Here is a 23,342-nt window from a genome sequence, read left to right on the forward strand (position 1 = left end):
ATCTGCACACTAAAGCTTTTTTACTGTGACTTTTTGCGCAATTAAGGAAAATATATTTAGCATACTTATTTGATCAGACGTGCCTATTTTATTTTCTCCTAAGCACTGCCATGGTTAATATAATTACTAATGTTCTTGTAACTTGTAAATCATTTTAAATTATTGGTTTTTACTTTAAAATTATAACTATATATTATATAATTATATTATGCTAGATTTAGCAGAAAGCACTATACACATTTATATAGTGTTAGTGTGTGTGTGTGTGTGTGTGTGTGTGTGTGTGTGTGTGTGTGTGTGTGTGTGTGTGTGTGTGTGTGTGTGTGTGTGTGTGTGTGTGTGTGTGTGTGTAATTTAAATTGCTCAAGAAAAATACAGTAGTATCGGATCGGCAGGTATCGGAATCGGCCGATACTCAGAATTCGGGTATCGGAATCGGATTGGAGATGGAAAAAGTGGTATCGGTGCATCCCTAATCGCGTTCCGCTGGACCGATGCGTTTAAAAAGGCACCTCATGAGAGCACCACTACTGACACGTGTAGTCTTCTGCAACAGCACTAAACCAATGCATTGAATTGTTTGTATGTGCGCGCACGTGTGTGTGCGTGCGCAGATGCATGTTTTTACAGTTAAGTAATCATGGTTAGGGTTTTAATGACGCGCTCACATTGATGGCATCAGTTTTAAGAAGGTTGCGGTCATTACGGCGTTGCTCTTGTTCTTTTTTTGTCCACCAATCAAGGGACTTGTTATAATGAGTAAAAAATTAGCAAATAAAAAAATTGGTAAACTACTGCTCCGCCCCCCGATACTATCGTGTATCGCCGATCTCACAGGCTGACGATAGGACGATCTAAAAATAGGGCATATCGCCCAACACTAGTCTAATTGCTTCATATTTCAGTGGAAAAACAGTAAGTGTTTTCGTGGTGCTTTGACAAACAGTGTCAGCTTTGTTAATGGCAAAGAAAGTTTGGGGTGGTTAGATTAATGAAATATAATGTGAAATTAATATTCATTTTCAATAAATCAAAGTATTGTGTTGTGTCACACATTATCAGTTCTTCGTCACATGTATAGTAGACCATTATTTGTCAGTGGGTAATGATTGACCTTTTCACCGGCTACCACCACAAGTAAATTTCAGATCTGTGGGAAACTCTGCAACGTTTAAGAAAACAAGAAGGCATATCTGTATGCAATACAGTTTCATTATTGCTCATTATTATCCAGAGCGCCTTAATATAACTTGTGCGATATGTACGACCAAATCATATTTTGCGCCAGTAACTGAAAAAGTTGGTAGCGCAAGTGCCACCAGTGAAAAAGGTTAGTGTAGTTCCCTGCTAGGGCCCTATAATAAATGCGAGGGATAGTTTGTTTGCCTCAGCTCGCTTAAAATGCATAAAACTGAACAAATACATGAGGATTTGTGTTCGGACTTCGGTCAGATAGTAGAGCGCATGCACGTGAGAGAGGTGCAGTGAGAGAGACATGGATGAGAGAGTGCATGTATCTTTGCGCTCGCAGTGAACGGAAATGTTGACAAAACTTACAAATTAACAGTTCTCCGGTCACATAAAATGAATTGAATTTCTTAATTTTTTATGGTGATAAAAAAATTGCGCAATATCCCGCGTTAACAACCATGAACGTATGCAACCATGAACTGCACTCTCCACAATGACGAGAAACTATCAGCAATGGATATAGATTTTTAGCCATTACTACTACATATATTTATGGAGATGAGAATTAGAAACCCACCCTGTCCAGGTATGATCAGGTGTTTGGCTATGATTCACATGACCTGCGCTCGCTTGCGGCATTATGAGCACGCGTCCAAATGTCAGACTGGGGGTCGCTGAATAAAACTCCTACAAATACCACGGAATCACGAAACAACGTCAGCATTATTTAATCCTATGACCACTGTTCGTAACAGCTGCCGTATGCATACGGTTAGCCTAAACGCTATTTGAAGCTCCCTAAATAAAATGGCAAGCAGTTTTATAGGCATTCACGTTTTCCATTTGGACCACCAAACTTTCTTAGCTATGGTTGCACACACATATAGAATAACGTGTTTACACTTTCAAAGTATATGGCAATATTTCAGTCAAACAGTTAAAAGATGCTTTGAAGTTTAAAACTTACCAGAGCAGGCTTGCAGCGCTCCGCTCTGCTAGTGGGGGGAGGGGCAATGCACGGGCTGCAGGCAGCGTCTCAAGCAACACAGAGCTGCCTGTGGACGCCTGTCTGTAATTAATGCCGGGGAAAAACTATCGGCGAACGTAAGCCGCGCATCGGCCGATGCCAATACACCTTAAACATGCTAAAATCGGCCCGATGTATCAGCCGGCAGATATATCGGTCGATCACTAGTTCCTTGCGTTATTCCGTTGATTGGATTAATCTGTGGAGATGGTCAAAGTTTGTCCAAGTGGAGAGTGCCCTCGCGAAAACAGTCCAAAGGGAAGGAGAGGACTCACAGCGGGCTGCGAGCCCGGCTGGGTGCCGCGGCTGCGTGTCTCGCTGTTGAGCAGCGTACTGTGAGCCATGATGAATTGAGGTGCAGGCCTCTTAGCCATTCGACCACGTGCGCATTCACACAACAAAAGCAATCCAATCAAAAGTGTTTTCGACTACCTCTGAGGGGGCACTCGCATTATCCAAACCAAACCAAACCATGCTCCAGCGCGATTGTGACCCCTCCCTACTCCCTCAGATGCACACACTCACACTGTGGTTTTATCGATCCGAGCCCCGGCGCGCTTTTGTCATTAAGATTTTTTTTTAAAGCAGGACGTAAAGCACTCTCTTAACACTGGAAACCACCGTAATGTTAGTTCTGTGTTTTTTATTCTGAGTCGTTTGGTGCACAATGACAGACAGCCCTCTAACATGTAGGGCTGTGCAAAAATATCGCTGCAGCTAACTATCGTGATAGTTAGCTGTATCGATAGTGTATCAATATTTTAAAATCCATCGAATCCCTCTGAGTGCGTCAAACAACCTCCTCTGCCGCTGCAGTTGTCATTGTCCAGTTGTCTGCCATATACGGCCATTCCGACAATGTCTCAGAAGTAAGAGGGAGTGAAAAAATGGCAGAAAATTTAAAAACACTCTGTTCAGCTCTATTTTTTTGAGCCCAAGTGAACCGCGCTCCAGCCCACCTCTGCAATCCGGCCGAGGCGCGGTTAACCAATCCGCGCCCAGGCACGGTACAGAGCGATCACACTAGTCAAACGAACCAGGCTTTGGGGGTCAAACACACCCGAGCGCGATTTGGTTTGGATAGTGTGAGTACACCCTGAATGAGCTAAAATGTTTTGAACATCATTTACATCTGTCTTTAGCATTGTCCACTTGTGATCTGATCGACGACAGCACATTAATAGCACGTGTAAACAGCCCCCTTTTTACTTGCGCTTTCAAGCTTTATAATAGTAGAAAACAGCAATCAGGGAACAAGTTCTGACTTAAACCCAAATAAAGTGCATGCATCTTTCACGGAGGTAATCCATATTAAAATATTGCCACACGTTGCACATTGAATCGTGTGAGTAAAAGACATTGTTACCGAAAACTAGTTATTATAGTTTATAATGTGCTCAGTTAATCTACATCAGTACGCAGCTCCGTCTCACTTAGAACCTCAAGAACGCGCATTCGCGCAGGAGGATCACACTTACAGAGATGAGACTTAGGGGCTGTTTACACTTGGTATTAAGATGTGTTTTCATCGAATGGATCACAAGTGGATGAGAGAGACACATTACGTTTACACCTGGTATTTAAGTCCGTCTCTTTTGTCCACTTTCGACCGCTTCTGTGCTGAATACTATCATGAGGGGGTGGTCTGTGAGACGGTGGGCGAGTCTCTCTGCTGTCATTCAAACCCGAGCGGGAGTAATTATGAGTTTATATGGATGCAAACTAATATATGTCGGAGTGCACTGCTTGTTTAGCAAGTAAACATGCTTTTGTACATGAGTATGTAAGAGCTTTCTTTGAATTTTCAGCGCAATTAATGAAATAGAATAGCACAACTTTCACACGCTTTCAAAAGAAACGGAGCCGCTTAGTTTTATCAATGAAAGGCTAAAAATAGCGCTGTTCACCGAATGTTCACGCCAGAAGTCAAAAAAGATGTAAAACTTGTGTTTAATACCTCAGATTAGATAAATGGGCGGAGAGAAGGCGGTCGCGTGTGGCTGTTCGAACGCATTCAACCACATGTGCGTTCCGCAACTCCAAAGCGATCCGATCGAAAGTGGTTTCAACCACCTCTGGATGTGGTCGAAAGTGGTCGAAAGTGGACGAGCTCAAAACGTTTTGAACACCGTTTACACCTGGCATTTACGTCGTCCACTTGTGATCCGATCGACGAAAACACATGTTAATGCCAAGTGTAAACAGCCTTAGAGAGAGAGAGAGGCAAGAATGGTGCACAAGTTGAAAAAACTTGATAGAAGTCTAGAAACAAAGAATTAAAGTATTTAGCCATGTCACGTATCTCATTACAATATGTTAACTAGATAACTGGATACAACTTATTGTATAGTTTAATAAAATAAAGTATTTTGATTATACAAATCTATTACGACCTAACTATTGTGATTGTTTAACTAACTGCTGACCAGCTTAGGGAATCTCTATGGCTAATTTATAAGACATAGCTTATTGCTGAATCAGTATGTTGTTTTTCTTGTTAATTGAGTCTTTTGGGTAGCCCATCTTATGCCTAGAACTTGTCAAGGAGGTTGATTCTTATAACTTCCTTCAAAGTTTGATCAATAGTGCACAATGACATGTGCAACAAATGCATATAGGGTGTCAGACTCATAGATTTGCTTAATTTAAAGTTCAGGTTTTAAAGTTTGGGTCAACCTGTGGCACAGCTTTAAAGCTGAAACTTATAAAATCCTATCAGAGGTCCAAAATGTCATTGAAACACACCAGTGGCTTTGCTGTCATCAGGATAAAACATGTTACCCCTCGAACCCTCCCTCCTAACAGAGCATCTCCACAAAACAAACCCCAATTTAACCCCTGCACATACATACTACATATATTTTCATTATTTTTAACACATCTATAGTTATGCGCTGGCACAGAGTTAGACCCTTCTGACTAGAGGTCTACACGGAAGACCCGAGACCCGAAGACCCGGGACCCGTACGGGTTCGGGTCTATATTTTCAATGATCAGCCGGGTCCGGGTCGGGTCTCAATCTATTACTTCGGGTACCGGGTCTGTTTAACATTGTGGGCAATACCCGAGGTCGATCGGACTCGGAGAACACACACTCACATTTAAATAAAATATTTCTCCAGCAACAAAAACTTAGATGAACTGTCGCATACATTTTTTTCTATGACGCTCAAACTGCGTTAAAAAGTTTATATTTGGTTGCTCCAACCAGGCAGCTAACGCGCATGCGCTCTTGTAATGTTTCTCTGGCTACCAGTCAGGAGCTTCTGCAGTTAGACGCAATGACTTTACCTTTGACAATTGGCTCTTTTATTTAGAAGGCGGGACATATCAGGGAGCTACACTGCGACCAAAATGGTCGCATATGCGACCTTTTGAACTGCCGTTGCGACCCTAATTTTTAATGGGTCGCAAATGTGCTACCTAATGTTTTAGACAATATGCTATGATTTACTATGAGCATTTATTAAAACAGAAATGTGGATTTTAAGAATACGTTTTATAACGTGCTCTGAGCCATCAACACGTTGGCTTCATTTTGCGTGAAAGCACGTCGTGTCTCTCCCTATCAGTGTGCGTTTGCGTGCTCAGCTGTTTCTCAATGAATTTGGTGCGACGCGACGCAAGCGCAGTGTCTTCCATGTGTCTGAACTTGAGCAGAGGTCTTTCTTCACTGAGGACGCGGGACCCGTATGGTTCCGGGTTTATATTTTAAATGGTCTGTCGGGTCCGGTTAGGTCCTAGTTTAATTACTTTGGGTCCCAAGTCTGATTAATATTGTGTTTATAACCCGAGTCGATCGGAAAACGGCCATGAGCACTACCGCGCTAAAGCTCGAGTGCATTTTCAGCGTGCCTCCGGTTTCTATGGCGATGGTTCTTGTTACAACCACGCGCTGCATTTTCTTTCTCACATTTTTTTAATAATCTTATTATTAATAAACCATATCTTTTCTAAAACCATATCCATATTAAGTTTGGACAGAGATTGTAGCAAAAAGCAATGCTAATGTCAAGCCAATTGCACTGAAAGAGCAAAGCAATGTAAAGTCTGTCACCGGGACAGCAAGTAGACTTTTAAATCTGAAATAATGAGGGGATTAAGCTTTTTAAATCGGCAAGAGAGAAATAGAAAGATTGGCACTTTTACTGCTTCTGCTCTATCTAATAGAAATTATTACCATTATAACATCAGTCACATTTATAATCTATAGACCTGCACTGTCTATTAATATACTATACATAGTATTGTATTATATTGAGTTTGATCAATTGGGGTCTAATTGCTTCATATATCATTGCAAAAACAGTAAGTGTTTTCGTGGTGCTTTGACAAACAGTGTCAGCTTTGTTAATGGCAAAGAAAGTATAATGTGAAATTAATATTAATTTTCAATAAATCAAAGTATTGTGTTGTGTCACACATTATTAGTTCTTCGTCACATGTATAGTAGACCATTATTTGTTAGTGGGTAATAATTGCCCTTTTCACCGGCTACCACCACAAGTAAATTTCAGATCTGTGGGAAGGAAACACTGCAACGTTTAAGAAAACAAGAAGGCATGTGGTTTAAAAGATGGCAAGTAAAATAAAAAGCATATCTGTATGCAATACAGTTTCATTATTGTTCATTATTATCCAGAGCGCCTTAATATAACTTGAAAAAAATATGTGCGACCAAATCATATTTTGCGCCAGTAACTGAAAAAGTTGGTAGCGCAAGTGCCACCAGTGGAAAAGGTTAGTGTAGTTCCCTGCATATTCCGTCGTACTGCGCATTTTGCACTGACTTCTCTAATTTTTATAATAATATTATAAATTGACCGTCTTGCTATTATATCTAAGGTTTTCGTGCAGACTCTGCTCAAAAAACACAGAGATGATAGCAAAGTAAAGCTAACGAAAGCAGCCATGACACCGAACGAGCAATCGTTATTATAATCCAAATGGGCAAACATTATTAAGCAAGTTGACCCGATACACAACAAAGTGGAGTTTTAAAGCTGGAATAAGCATTAAACATTTCAATCGTCAAGAGAGGAATAACATGAAATAAGGAACTTTCTTGGAAGTAAGGATTGTGCATCACACAGTCAGGTACAAGGAGGGAGAAGACTAACTTCTAACGTTATGGGTAAGACAAAAAGTTTAATTTTCGCTACTTGTTTATTGACTTATTAATAACATTTAGCTAAAGAATATTTGCCGGTCGGGTCTGTGTCTTCCCGGACGGGTTCGGGTCCAGATTTTAAATAATAGACGGGTCCGCGTCAGATCCGGGTCCAGCTTTTAAATATTAGACGGGTCCGGGTCGGTTCCGGGTCCAGCTTTCAAAACAACAGACGGGTGCGGGTCGGTTCAGTGTAGCACATTTACGGGTCTGATCGGGTTCGGGTAGGAATTTTTGGACCCGTGTAGACCTCTACTTCTGACTCCACACAGAAAAAGCAATGCGTGCGGCATGACATAAGGAACATCCTGGATTAGAGCTGCACGATTTTGTATAAAATGAGAATCACGATTCTTTTGCTTAAAATAAAGATCACGATTCTCTCACGATTCTCAAGAACTTTGTTAATTTTAAAGATGTACAACCCCTGAACATTAGTTTAACACTAACACACAAACCCACAGGTGCAAAGAATTATGTGTCTGAAAGTTTCAGATAAGTGTAGATAATCTTTAAATTCGGTTAATGTTAATAGTAGAGTAATTATGTATTCATTTTTTTAAAGAAAAAAATTTAAATATACATTTTAAGTAGACATGGATTAACATTACTTTATGGTAATGGGCTATGACGCAGTACGACGGCAACCAATCAGAAGGCGGAAACCCCCGCTTGAGAGGATTCCAAAAAATTACATTCGAGCGTTTTTTGACGCTCTCGCTGGCGGCGTGAAAGTCCATCAGGTGAATTAATCTACATGCACGCTTAATCTTCACGCCCAGTACACTTGGGCCAAATACAGGAAACCGTAATGTAAGTAGTCAAGTAATCAAGTGCAAAGACAGCAAGTGTGGTTATTTGGACGAAGCCAATGTTTCCCCATGCTAAAAACCCTTTTGGGTTCTTGTCGGACGTACATGCGCATTGCTCTGCCTCATGCATATTTTCTTTAGTTTCTGTTTCTTTCTGTCTAACTTCTCGGCGAAAGCATCCGCTCTATCAGTGGAGCGAACACGAGCACACCTGGCTGCGCAATAATAAATATAACGTCAAGACGTCATCGCGGCTGCTGTGATTGCGTGTTGTCGAGAGAACTGACAAGACTGCGTCTTTTCTCCTTAAAAATATAATTACCTGAATTGTCAAAATGCTGGATTAAGATTGTTTAGGGGGTTGAATCGAGATCACGATCTTTTAACGATTAATCGTGCAGCTCTATCCTGGATCTGTTTTTTCGCTCTTCTTTATTCTTTATTTTTATGTATTATAGAAGTATCGGATTGGGACTCGGTATCGGCAGATTATGATACTCAAAATCAAATGACTCGGACTCGAAGGCAAAAAACCTGATCGGGACATCCCTAGTTGTGATAAAGGACAAGTTCGGTAGTTTACACTTAACCCTCAATCGGTCCTTGGGGTCTATATGACCCCAAACGACATTTCATTGGTTAACAAAAAAGGTTCCCTTCATCTCAGAGATATAAAACTTTGTGACTTTTCCTAAATAATCTATCTTTACATAAAAAACTGGGCTTGATTCGGTTGTTCAAAAGGTCTGTAAAAAAATTATTAATCTGTCCCTTGCGTCAATATGACCCTAATTGAAAGTGAAGGGGAAATGCAAAAAAAATCTTTTTTTTTCCATTTGTCAAAAAATAAATATCAATAAATCCAACATAAATCTGAAATTTTTGACACAGAAATTAAGGCCTTATTCTTGTGCACAAATGCAATTCAAAAAACACATGCTCACACAAACACACACAAATACACACAAATACACACACACACAAACACACAAAGGTATGACTGCCACAGAGAGCATTTGTGTGGTATTTGGCAAATAAAATCAGTCACAAATGCAGAAAATAACACATAAAGGGGTGTGACATAATGCACACACATGTACACTCATAAACACGCTTACGCACGCACGCACGCACACACACATGCACGCAAGCACACACACACACACACGCACACATGCTCTTTCTCTCTCCTTCTAATGCACACTCTCTCTCTCACACACTCACACACACACACACAAACCCACACACGCACACACAAACACATACAAACACACGCAGACAAACGCACACACGCATGACTACGACAGAGAGCATTTTTATCAAATTTGGCAAATAAAATCAGTCACAAATGTAGAAAAAAGATATAAAGGAGTGTAACCTAATGCACGCACATGTACACTCTCTCTCTCACACACACACACACACACACACACACACACACACACACACACACACACGTGCGCGCACACACATAAGTGCACACACACACACACAAACACACACAAACACACACATACAAACACAGACACACTCACATGCTCTCTCCCTCTGCCTCTCACACACATTCTCTCAAGCACACACGCTGGCTCTCTCTCTCTCACACACACACACATACGCACACACACACACACGTGCGCGCACACACATAAGTGCACACACATGCGTGCAAACACACACACACACACACACACTTACACTCAGTCAAATTTCTATGGCATTTTGTAAAAACGGACATTTCAAAATGCATCAAAAACTATAAAAAATTACTATTTGACATAATATTTATTTTTAATATCCTTTCTAATGTTTATATAAACATACATTTACAAAATGTATCACAAAAGTAATGATTTGAGCAGTTGTCCATATCCAGGAAAATGAATGGGTCTCTATGGGAATCTGCAGGTCTAAATGATTTAATTCCTACACTGTAATTCTCTTGTGTTTTTTTCTAAAAAACCGATGCCTGAATTCAACACCCTTACACCTATATTAATATCTAAAAACAATTTAAATCAAATTTAGATAATAATTTATGTGAATTTTCATAAAAATTTGATATTTTTCAGGAAAGCCAATTGAGTAGTTGAGGATTTTAGTGGTAAACAGGTACAAAACTACTTCAAATCTCTCAAAACACAGCTTTATTGTAAAGATGAGAAGTAAACAAAAAAATTATATATTATTTGTATTATTGAAAATGTATATTTTTCTTACAATTATGCTTTCAATTTTGGGGTCATATAGACCCCAAGGGCCAGAAGTGTAAACAGAAAACGAGGAGCGTTTGAGGGTTAAAGACCTGTTTTTAGATTGTTTGTTGTTTCACCTCCCACCTCTACAATGGGTGTATAGGTGCACAGGAACAATCCTTCCTAAAATGCATTAAACTTTTGTTTACAAAGACGTGAAACTCACCGAGTGGTCAGGGGTGTTCACTGATATGCTCACACAAAAATCGCTGCAAAAGATGCTTTCCAACAGGTGTTTTAGCATTCGTTGTAAACTTGTGGACCTATTTTTTTCAAATGCCTCACACCCGTACATTCTTCCGCTGAGAGCTTGAATAATAAACACTTCAGCCCAGTTGGGGGCGATAATCCGCCTTTGCCAATTGGAAGAATACAAACAAAGTTCCGGCGCGGAGTAATACCGTACCTCACAGCACATATAATACAAGTCAATGGAGTTGGACAAAACTACGATAAAACCTGTTGGAATGCGTCTTTGCAGCAATTTTTGTGTGAGCATATCAGTGAACACCCCTGACCACTCAGAGAGTTTCACGTCTTTGTAAATGAAAGTTTAATGCATTTTAGGAAGGATTGTTCCTGTGCACCTATACAGCCATTTTATGGCGCTTTTCCATTGCATAGTACCCCACGGTTTAGTTTAGTTTGGGTCGGGTCAGCTCACCTCACTTTGGCGTGGTTAGCTTTTCCATTGAGTTTAGTATCACTTCGCAGTGGGAGGGATTATAGACATGTCGTTATATTTGCGCTGCATACTGCTGTGACATCATACAAGTGAGAGCGTCCTTGTACATTCCCATTAATTTATTTATTTATCAGTCCGCCACAAAATTAAAATTGGCCACCACAAATAGATGTTTGCACATCGCGTTTATAACTACCTCGGTCTCACATGACAGTTTCTGTTCAAACACCCGTGGCGTCAGTCGACGACGCTCCGCTGAGCCTCAATGAAGTTGCATTAAAGCATAAATAATACTGACGTGCACGTCGCCAATGTGCCGCCACAAACTGCAAGTCTGGAAAACACTTTTATGTGTTCCTGATTCACAACCTGTGGATGTTTTTCATCGCTAAAAGGGTGTTTGGAAATTTACAGCAGAGCACAGATGACAACATGCTAATATTTTACATACAGGGGTGCAAACTCATCAGGGGTGAAAAAGGTGACAAGACACAAGCGCTCTTATATAAGCGGATACGCGGCTTGCACGCTCCTCTTAAACAGAAACAGGTATATAGCGCATATAGCACTGTTGTCAACGGCTTAAAATCACTTAACTTAAAACTGCGGTGCGTGAACAAATGTTAAGCTTTATGACCACGCGCACAGCAACGTGACGTGGGCGCGTAACCTCAAATGAGAAAATACTACGAGTTAAGTATGTGCACTCAATCTGCAGACTGCTTAAACTTCGGCAGCAAATGAGGTGGCTATAAATTGTAAAACATAACCCGCCAAACTGGCTAGTAATTTGACATCGTTACCACAATAGCTGGACATGATTTTCATAATTTCATTTACTGCTACCATGTCGCAGACCCCCCTCACCCCTCATTTTCAAAAACTCATCGGATCTAGACGAATCACAAGAATGACCTATTTTGTATCAAAAAACGGCGAATTTCGCCGAAAGGTGACAAGTTTGCACCCCTGTACTAGGGTTGCCGCGGTGACAGAATTTTCCCACCGGTTAATCGGCGCGTCACAAACCCGGTGATCCCGGTATCACCGTGTGGGAGGGGCTTATAAATGCGCATGCAGACGTGCACGTTTTACTTTCACTTTTGAATTACGCAACTGTTTAAATGCAGTTCTTGTGTATGCTGCATTAAATCGCGTATGCATTTGCATGCAATGCGAGTGCAACAGCTGGTTTAATTAAGTGCTTGAGTCAATGTGCGCAGGTAGTTCTGACTGAACCCGACAGTCCCAAGCAGAGCAACCGGCTACTTCTCCATAAAGCGCTGCTTGAATGATGGGTTTATTTTTCTTGATGAAAAACACAACAACAAAACGATCCCGCTTATATTAAACATCATGTATGTATATTATAACAAAAACAAGTAAGCACGCGGCTTCTGCTATCATCTGGTCAGTCAGCTTGCCTCACACACTCTGATAGAAATAAATGAAATCTGACACCTGCTCTGTGACGGGACGTGCGTTCAGCTCCGCTCAGCAGACACATTCAGTTCTTAGTGTGTTTGCTCTCTCTAACGAAACTAAATGATTTAATTACACGAAAATATCAAAACGACGGTGAAAGACGGTGTCGCGGTGGGCAAGTGTTCTAACCGGGGAGAGGCTGAAGCACCGGTAATCACCGTTTCACCGACTATCGCGGCAAGCCTACCCTGTACATAATAGGATGACGCCGATGACGATTCTCTCAGACCAATCAGTGATCTACAGTGTTTACACGTCACGTTTGGTATCAGCTCGGGTCGCTTGGAACCCCAACCGAGGTGGTACGAAAAAAAGTATCGGGTACTACGAAGTGATCCCAATGGAAAAGCTCCCAAAAGTAAGCTGACCCGACCCAAACCAAACCAAACCGTGGGGTGCTGTGCAATGGAAAAGCGCCAATAGAGGTGGGAGGTGATACAAGAAACACCCCGAAATTCTCGGGCCAGCATTATGTCCAAATTTCAGTCAAAACCATTCTATTTCATCTTAAACAATCTGAAAACAGGGCTTTAAGTGTAAAATACCGAACTTGTCCTTTAAAGGAATAGTCTACTCATTTTCAATATTAAAATATGTTATTACCTTAACTAAGAATTGTTGATACATCCCTCTATCATCTGTGTGCGTGCACGTAAGCGCTGGAGCGCGCTGCGACGCTTCGATAGCATTTAGCTTAGCCCTATTCATTCAATGGTACCATTTAGAGATAAAGTTAGAAGTGACCAAACACATCAACGTTTTTCCAATTTAAGACGAGTAGTTATACCAGCAAGTTTGGTGGTACAAAATAAAACATAGCGCTTTTCTGGGCGGATTTGGAAGAGGAGCTGCGTTTTGTGGCGTGGTGGCGCTTTTGGGAGTACTTCGACTCGGCGCAGTAACACCCTCCCTCTCCCATTATGAGAGGGAGAAGGGGAGCGAACTTTTCAGGCGAGTCGAAGCACTCCCAAAAGTGCTATTACGCCATAAAATATAGTTCCTCTTTTAAATCCACTTAGAAAAGCACTACGTTTTATTTTGTACCACCGAACTTGCTCGTATAACTACTCGTCTTAAATAGGAAAAAGTTGATGTGTTTGGTCACTTCTAACTTTATCTCTAAATGGTAACATTGAATGAATGGGGCTAAGCTAAATGCTATTGAAGCGTTGCAGCGCGCTCCAGCGCTTACGTGCACGCACACAGATGATAGAGGGATGTATCAACAATTCTTAGTTAAGGTAATAACATTTTAATATTGAAAATGAGTAGACTATTCCTTTAAATAAAAATAATTTTATATTCAATCCACAAGCCCAATTTCCTATATTTTACTTTACATTTTTATACCCAGTGGTAAAAGAAATGTATGTTAAACATTTTTAGTTAGTCTTTTTTTTTGTTACTACTACTTTCAACTAGAGCAATTATTCAGCCAAACGTTTTTGTACTTTAAAAATGAACAGCTTTTTTGGGTCTTTAAGACCCAGATATGTGCTCACAGTTTGCCCATTGTGCCCACACTTTTCCCCTGTATTTGTATTTAAATACATTTCTCCACACAGTATTTTGTATTTGTGATAGTGTGAATTTGTGATATTATCTTGTAACTTATTTGAATTTTAAAACAATTCCATGCATGTATAATCTGTGATTATATGCATGTGAAAGACAATTTCTGGTATAAACAGCAGAACACAATAGGTTTTCTTTGTCATTAGAAATACAGTCAAAGTGGGACAATCAGAATAACTGATAATGAAGGTAAGATGAAAGGTGAGGGATACTATGCCTGAAAAAACAATAAACCAATTAATGAGATATGCGTGTCATGTGTATTTGACATATCATTAAATTTGTATTATCTTTTTATTAGCTGTCCTATTTTGAGATAAATTAGCCTAATAATAATAGTATAATTATTATATTATATAATACATTCTTAAAATGAGGTTAAACGCTTGGAAAGACATCACTTTTCAACCAAATTAGCCCTTTTCTAGACCTTTCACTTTTCAACCAGAATTTTACGTCATTAAATTTTAAACGACTGGGAAAGTCGTCATTTCGACGTCTTTTCAACGAGGTTTTGTTGGGTTGGTTATAATTGCTGGGGATGTATCTTGTATTTAGTGATATTGCAATTAAGGGATAAAAGCATATGTAGTCTAGTTTGACTTAAATTCAAAAACTTAAATCACAGGCATGATTATTGAGAGTACTGAGGCAACCAACAACTGGGCAATTAAGTCACATGCGGCAAATGGTTAAAATTAAGAAAATCACATACCTGATGTAAAACTACGTTGGTGTCTGGGATTAAGTAGTGGGAAAATGGGCACAGGCTACTCTTTATGCATGCGTCCTCCTGCAGTACTGGGGTTTCATCTTTGCACTCCCTACAAACTTCACTTCCACACCAGATGTCATCTCGTAGGTAATGTTCCCGCACTATCTTTAACACTCCACCAGAACGAGTCTTCTTTACAAACGTTTTAGATTTCAACATGGTCCAGCTTTTCTACAGGAGATTTCTACAATAGCTACGGTGCCGTTTAGAAGCGTATCCCCACAAAACACACCACACTGTTACCGCACGTGTGTAACCAGGGTGTCAACTAAGTATTGTTCCGGAGTTAAGACTTCAGTCCTTGTTAGTCCACATCCTACAAATCCAATAAAATACATTACATTGTATTTTAAAGGATGTCCAAATATCGAAAATCTTAAAACACAAAGAATGTATAGATTAAATTGCACACTAAGTTTTACACTTTGAAACTCTCTTAAAGATACTGGCTGTCCATTTGATGTTTAGGGCGCTAGCTTCTTCTTCTACTTCTTTGAGGTTTTACGGCAGCCGGCATCCAAAAAAGTTGCATTGCTGCCATCTACGGGACTAACACCTTACTACACTATATTCGGAGGGCGCTAGCTCATGCGCAATGGTGTATACATAAGCTAGAGCTGTATCCGAAACCGCTCCATATCCACTATGTAGTGCACTATATCGGGTGTCGGCCATTTTGTAGTGGTGTCCGAAACCTGAGTGAACAACTTCATTCCCAACATTCATTCATTCGTTCACTGTTTTTTGCCCACAACGCACTCTGACTTTGACTCTGACAAATAAAAAATCTATTATAGGGTACATTCGATGCCACAAATTTACGTTTATACACTTTTGTTGTTTTGTTGTGTGGTAGGTTATTTTATACTATTTTATATATATATATATATATATATATATATATATATATATATATATATATATATATATATAGCTCGAGTGTACATCGAATGTACCACATAGCCTATCTATGGAATGTTCCCTCAAAATCAGAGTGCATTGTGGGTAGAAAGTAGTGAATGAATGGCCCTGTCCCAAATGGCACACTTCATGTGGACTTTTGGTCTCGTGGCCTTAAATTGCGCGTTCTCGCTAAGTCTACGAGTCCGTCGGGGGTCCCATCTGTCATTTTTACGCTTTGAAGTGTGCTCATCAGCGCCTCCTTTGCCCCCTTGATGCGGTCTTCAGCGAAGCCCGCACTGCAGCTGCAGCAGGCTTCGCGGACTTTACCAACACAGAAGTCCTTGCGAAAGGGCAATCAGACCAATCAGACGAAGGAAGGGAGGAGTTCACACTGACGGGCAACTTCTCTACCTATTTCCGGTGTGATGCTCGAGTCTGTCCCAAAATACGACTCCGGTGCACCCACGTGGACTCGCATCAAGGGTCCCTGAAGTCTGGACTACGTGATGTCATCAAAGTGTGGACTCTGAGGAGGACCACAAGTCCAGAGTGTGCCATTTGGGACAGGGCCAATGTGGGGAATGAAGTTGTTCACGCGGACACCACTACAAAATGGCCGACACCCGATATAGTGCACTATATAGTGGATAGGGAGCGGTTTCGGACACAGCTCTAGTATTTCGTGTTCGAGAGTGGAGATCACATGTTTCCTGCTTGAGAGTGGAGTTGCACATACTGATTAATTGTGTTGATGAAAGGAAGCTTACTTCGGAGCTATGGCAAACTATGATCCGAAACAGGTAAATGTACAACATTGTGTTCCATCATCGAAACTGCAGAATGCAAAACTCGACGCAGAATCTCCACCTGACAGCAGTGGAATGGATGCTAAAACTCACTCACCACGGGAACCCGGTCTTGCATTAGACACAGAAATTGCACCGAAAGAGACGACCATTGAACTTAAAAGCTATAGAAAACCCGGAGAGAAAACATTTACTCAGAGATGCCGACTGTTTGTTGGTAATCTCCCGACGGATATAACAGAGGAAGATTTCAAGGAACTTTTTTTAAAATATGGCGAGACCAACGATGTGCACATCAACAAAGACAAAGGATTCGGCTTTATACGCCTGGTAAAGCACTTTTTCAGCATTATAAGACATGTATGAAATCCAGAAAATATGCGAAAAAAAACAGCAAACATGTTCCGAGAACGTTTTCCAAACAGCCTAATTGGTTTGTGGGAACGGTGTTTTGGAATGTTCTTATAACGTTAAAATGTTTAAGAGATTTCTGAACAATAATACATTCTAGAAATGTTATTTTTGAACATGGCAGGAATGTAAAAATGTCCCGTTTCCTAAATATGAATCGAATGTTATTTAGGTTAGTGTGATGTTCCTGGAACGTTAATTAATTACAAAACATTCTAGTTACGTTTATTTGAAACCTTGCAGGAATGTAAAAACTTCCATTTATGCTAATAGAACGTCATTTAAAGTGTAAATCTGATCCGTAGCCTATGGTTCTGTTCTTATAACCTAATTTTTCTGAACAACTAAACATTCTAAAAACGTTGATCTGTATAAGTCCAGAAATGTAAATGTCCAGTTTCTTAATGTTGTTGAGGTCGAGTGATATTGAATTTTGCCAATACCATTAAGTTAGCCATAACCTGCTGATAACCAATGAATTAACTGATCATCAAAACATAAAACAAACCATGAGCAATACATTTGTTACAGTATTTATTAATCTTTGTTGATGTTAGTTAATAGAAATAAAGCTTTTAATTGTATGTTCATAGTGCAATAAAGACGTTAACAAGGTTTTAATAAAGTATTAGTAATTGTTGAAATTATAACAAATCATTATTAGTTCATGTTAACAACCTTATTGTAAAGTGTTACCATTTTTTTCCACAAATGTTTAATGCCTTCCATTACTTTTCTTCTTTAAATATGTAAATATACAATATATCCAATGAAAGAACAGGGGCCCGTTTCAGAAAGGTGGTTAAGTGAAAACCCTGTATGTTAACCCTGAAATGAGGGAACTCTGAGTTTTACGTTTCAAAATGAGAGGTAGGTTAAACCTGAGACAGGGGGGAAGTCAAGCCTGTTTCAGAAGGAGAGGTAACTTGTATTCAGAGTCTGTTTCTGGGGTAACTTACTCGCTGAACCTAACCTGGTCGGGAGCAGGTTTTATCCTGTAAACTCAGAGTTTCTTGTGGCCTCCCCATTTTTAAAGGAGTAGCGGTGTTTAATCTTGTTAGTTGCTTTAGTACATTCATTCATTGTGCACATGTTTATTAAGCCCTTTTCACACAGACATTCCGTAAAATACACGGGACAGGCATCCTGGATTTTTCCGGAATAGTTAGAGTTTTTGTTCATTCACACTGCCAAGATTACACGGCATCTGATGGTCCCGGAAAGACACGTGACCTGTTGAAAGTCCCGCCCTCTCTTCTACGCAGCGTCTGAAGTTTGTAAAGTATTTCCCCTCTCCAGAAACCACTCGCGTGCATTTTTGTTTATGATAAGACTATAAAGGAGCGCGTGAACACACAGTTCTAATGCTGGTGAATGATCTCAGCTTCAGAGATGATATTTGACGAGCTCCCTGATCTCTGCTTTAAAACAGTTTTCAGACATTTCTCATCGTGATTGTTTATATGCATTTAAGACCCGCATTTTGAGGAGCTGAACGATATATCTTGTTGGGATGACGTGCGGGTATTTTCGTTTATTATAGCTCAAATGAGCACGTGACGTGATATTCTTTTATGCTGCTGAATGATCTCCGTTTGAACGCAGTAAGTAACAAACTAACTTACCTGATATCTGCTTCAGTCCAGTTTGCTGACATTTCTCGTCGTGAATGTTGTTAATTCCTTATTTTAAAGAGTTGAACCAACTTCATGTTGCCATGACACGCGCGTCCTCACTACGGCACGTGCGTCATTGTTTATGCGTCTCATTTATCAGTTCCCGATAACTGCTTCAATCTAGTTTGCAACATTTCTCGTGGTGAATGTTTATATGCATGTTATCTCTCGTTTTAAGGAGCTGAACCATAACTTGTGTTGTGATGACGCGCGCGTCCTCACTACGACACGCCCATTACGGCATTCTTGCGGCTTCTTGTTCACACAGAGGGTTATCCGTGTATCTGACTAGGTCCTCTTTCCGGCAACGATCCCAGAAGATTAACGGGACGAGTTCGTGTTCACACAGACGATTGCCTGGCAATTTTACGGGTATTTTCTGGGACCAAAGGTCTGTGTGAATGGGGTTTTAGGTACACTGTAAAATAGGTTTTTAGCTGTCTTTTGGCGCTTTTCCATTGCATAGTACCCCACGGTTTAAGTTATTATCAAATTGCCAGTGCAAATCATTTTACATTAGTGCTTTATATATTAAAAAATACACTTTAATTTAAACAAACAAAAAAATTAAACAGTATATTGAAATGACTAGTAAAGCCAAATTCATATACTTAGTTGTAGAGACCGTCTGAGGAGATTTAAAATTTAAAGTGCTTTTATAGAGGATCCTGTAGTAGATGATGATGTTGCATTCAATTGTAGGAAGTTACATTTATGTCGCAAAATGATTTTGAGACCCTGAGTGGATTTTTGTCATATCCACTTGCATTTATGTTAGCTGAATTATTATTATTTTTTTTGCAGTCATTTTAGATGTATAAATATCCTTATGACTAATATCAGTCTTTGCGTGGCTCTTAAACATGTAAACAGTTGTCTTGACATTTATGAATCCACTCATTATTATCGCTGGTCTAGTGTGTAGTGAGTGCTGTTGCACAGTGATTTGGGAAGATGTACTGTCAGCGATCTGAGTTCGAATCCCGGCTCAGTGTATTTCTGTTTTATTCATGACAAACATTTTTAAAGTTCGTAGCCTTAAGTATTATGCCTAATTTCATTTTTAGCTGCTATCATCTTTTTGTCCATGGGATTGCATCTGCATAAAAAAAAATTTATAACGTACAGTCCTCAGTTTATTTACTTCTGATATTTTAACTGTGATGAAAAATTAAATGTATGCATTTACTAGAGTAGCAATTTCCAACAACAAATTTTTTTCTTTAAAATATATGCTTGTAGTTGCTGCAGACTTGCAGTAACACTTTCAGTTTTAGTAGTAAAAATGATTTAGACACCTTTTTTTACGTGCTGTTGCCATGGTTAATAGTAATATCGGAGCTCCATTGATGATGGCTTTTCATAGTGTATGTGCACGCGCTTAACTCAGTCAACCTACTCAGAGTCGATTGATCTCAGATAAGCTGTTCTGTAACTGAAAACTCAGAGTTTCCTAGCTCAGAGTAAGTCAACTCAGAGTTCAAGTTTTAACTCCGAGTTGGTTTAACCTCCTTATTGAAACAGGCCCCAGATCCTCAGCTTCTAAACAACAACAAAAAAGTTTCATCATATCCTTTATTTGTTCTCTTTTTATACTCTCTTAAATAGCAACTTGGAAGTTAAATCACCCAGTCACTTAAAGTATAGAAAATGAATGTAGGAACTAGATTTTCTTTAAATATAATTATAAATGCGTGCCTAGTAGGGTGATCAGAGGAGATTGGCTGAAATGCGGAACGTGGGGCAGACGTTAAAAATTGAATCCTCCCTAAGATAGCCCGACAGGCAGGGCGTAGATACATTTTGGTAGCCCGGCAGGAACTCATAATTTAAATATATATTTGAGTGATTCACGATCAGTTTGACACATCTATATGAAGAGAATTAATGTTTTTCTCCTAAAGTTAGGAGAACGTTTTACTCATAGATATGTATATAAAGGCTAGATGGCTCGTCCGCGCTGCTGGCCAACTGAGTGCAACGTCCGCATTTTGGCGGCCATCTTACGACAGGGCGCTCGCTCACTCGTAGCATTGAGTTTTTATGATGCAGGTACTTTTAAATGACCATAACTTGCTTAATTTTTTACCGATTTTCAAACGGTTTGGTTTGTTATAAACGTCAAAGATGTACCTATGACACTGCATACCTATACTAAAAATAAAAAGTAAATTCATGAAACATGTTAAAGCATCCAGAATTATAGCCACGTTAATAACGTTTGTAAAAACCCAAACCGTTTGAAAATCGGTAGAAAATTGAGCAAGTTATGGTCATTTAAAAGTACCTGCACCATTACACTCAATGCTACGAGTGAGCGAGCGCCCTGTCGTAAGATGGCCGCCAGGTGATGCCGTTAGGGACTCCGCCTTGAGCCATCTAGCCTTTATATACATATCTATGGTTTTACTAACCTAAAAATAATGTTCTATTTTCATAAAGAAAACTTTGCTGGTTAACCAAAAACAAACCTGGAAAAATAATGTTTGGAAAACTAAAAATTAATGTTTAATTAATTTTTAGTGTTTTAGGGACTAAAATTTGTTAGCTGGGAAAGTCATTCTGGTGATTTTATGGTAATTTACCAGAATTACTGTGTAAGAGGCAAATGATATCAGAATGAGAACAGAAGAACACTGTCTATAAATTGATAACTTTATATTCATATACTTGTGGCATACAAGTACTATGTTGTTGTTTTTGTTAATTTCCACCTCTTTGATTATTCAGGAGACAAGGACACTAGCAGAAGTTGCTAAGGCTGAGTTGGATGGCACAGTACTAAAGAACAGGAATATTCATATCCGTTTTGCAACTCATGGAGCTACACTTACAGTACGAAACCTTTCTCCAGTGGTGTCTAATGAGTTGCTGGAACAGGCCTTCTCTCAGTTTGGTCCAGTAGATCGCACAGTTGTTTTTGTTGATGACCATGGCCAACCCACAGGCACAGGTATTGTGGAATTTGCCAATAAGTCTGCTGCCCGGAAAGCTCTGGATCACTGTGCAGATGGAGCCCTTCTGCTTACAACGTAATAAATACAATTTCAAGATTAAGTTTTAACGTAACAAATATTTTGGTAAAAGTAGTAGCATAGGGGTGCACTGATATATCGGGCGATGATGCTTGCTATGCTTCTCAATGAATTACGGTGAAATGCCGCTACATCCAAAAGCCAGAGGGCGCTCTCGTGCAGAAACTCAATATGCCCTGCAGACGAAGAACCATACACATGCAGCTATGACCAACACGCAGCTCCAGGAAATGGCTTAAGGATTTATTTATATTGCTGCTCTTCAAACCTTTTCAGGTATTTTCATGATAATGAAGAATAATATAATGATAATGTTTGACAAGTGTTGCTTTATTAAATGCATGTTATAAACAGGTCAAACTAACAGTGATTTTATATCAATAAGGACTTACTGATCAAAAGACTTAGTACATAAAATATCTGTGAATTCAGAATAGGCTGTGCGACTCAGAAGAGTTATCGCCCACGTATTATTAGTGTATATCGGCATTTATCGGTGCACCCCTAGTAGCATAACTGCTGCAGTGTATCGATGGTACTTGTAAATGTAATTTAATTATTGTTTTTGTTCTATAAAACATGTTTTTTTTAATGGATAGTGCAGAATGCGAAGACGGTTTTCTTTAAATGGTCTCAAAAGTTTTATTTATTTTATTTAAAGCTGCTGTCGGCAACTCTGGAGGATTGAGCAGTTTCCAAATGTTTACAATTTTATGTCCCTCCCCCACTACCACCGAGCCACCTCCCTTCTCGAGCTCGTCCTCGTCAGCGCGTGTGCACCAGTATTATTGTGAACGCATACTTAGCAAGAATACTTGGATTAAATCGTTTTTACTCTGTTGATAGTTTTTAAAAGGTTTTTAATCAAGTGAGCTCAAGCATGGTTTTAAGATTTTTAGAGGAAATAAATTTGAAACATCTTTTTTAATCTTCCTTTGATTTAATTATACTGTATTCTTACCATGAATATAGCCTTTGAAGCTGGTATGGCATTAAAAAAGAAAGAAAGAAAGAATACTTAGATTACTTACATAACACTCCGAAACACAATTAATGGTTGATAAAGCACCTGTCGAGAAGAAATGTGGCAAGCTCTGCATCCAGCTTGAACCCTTTAAAATCTCATAGATTCCTCCACCTTTCAAATGCTGGTCCGATATTGATCCTAGTTTAATTACGGCCACGGTTGCTTTCTATCTTTGTTTCCTTCTTTACATTGGTTGTTTTCCTAGCTTTGGTTGTTAACCGAGGAATCGGAAGTTTGTTAGTGAAAGTTCTCTTCGCCATTACGCTGCGTTCAATCCAACACGCTTGTGAACTTCAGGCGGATGCACGTGATAATGTAACGCGCGTAAGGGGGAGGGGGGGATCTGTGGCGCGTGCAGGTACTGTGATTGACAGGCAGATTTTACACAGCCCTGCGCTGATTGGACCAAATTAACCGGCCTGCGCTAATTGGACCAAATTAACCGGGAGCGGTGGATTTTTGCAAAACAAATAACTGGCTCTAGGTGGAGCTAAAAGCGCAGGGTTTTTTCT

At 39.7% G+C, this 23,342-nt stretch overlaps 2 protein-coding genes across 7 annotated transcripts in view; one reads left to right on the plus strand and one right to left on the minus strand.

The window, feature by feature from the left end:
* dis3 (DIS3 exosome endoribonuclease and 3'-5' exoribonuclease) overlaps positions 1-15,487 on the minus strand; it is a 232,895-nt gene extending 217,408 nt beyond the window's left edge. The window contains exon 1 of one of the 2 annotated variants that reach the window (XM_073863687.1): positions 14,913-15,487. In XM_073863687.1, the coding sequence (XP_073719788.1) occupies positions 14,913-15,131 (219 nt within the window). In that variant the 5' untranslated portion in view covers positions 15,132-15,487. The remainder of the gene's footprint in view (positions 1-14,912) is intronic. The other variant, XM_055205264.2, reaches the window with a different exon arrangement.
* A 794-nt stretch (positions 15,488-16,281) lies between these two features.
* The window catches only part of pspc1 (paraspeckle component 1), a 39,401-nt gene continuing 32,340 nt past the window's right edge, over positions 16,282-23,342 (plus strand). For 4 of the 5 annotated variants that reach the window (XR_012367995.1, XR_012367997.1, XM_073863697.1 and 1 more), the window contains exons 1-2: positions 16,282-17,011; positions 21,499-21,800. Coding sequence is in view for 3 of the 5 variants with exons in the window: in XM_073863697.1 (XP_073719798.1) it covers positions 16,652-17,011; positions 21,499-21,800 (662 nt within the window). In the remaining 2 variants the exon portion in view is untranslated. The remainder of the gene's footprint in view (positions 17,012-21,498; positions 21,801-23,342) is intronic. The other variant, XM_055205265.2, reaches the window with a different exon arrangement.

Source organism: Misgurnus anguillicaudatus, chromosome 3 (assembly GCF_027580225.2).
Source record: "Misgurnus anguillicaudatus chromosome 3, ASM2758022v2, whole genome shotgun sequence".
NCBI classification, from domain to species: Eukaryota; Metazoa; Chordata; class Actinopteri; order Cypriniformes; family Cobitidae; genus Misgurnus; species Misgurnus anguillicaudatus.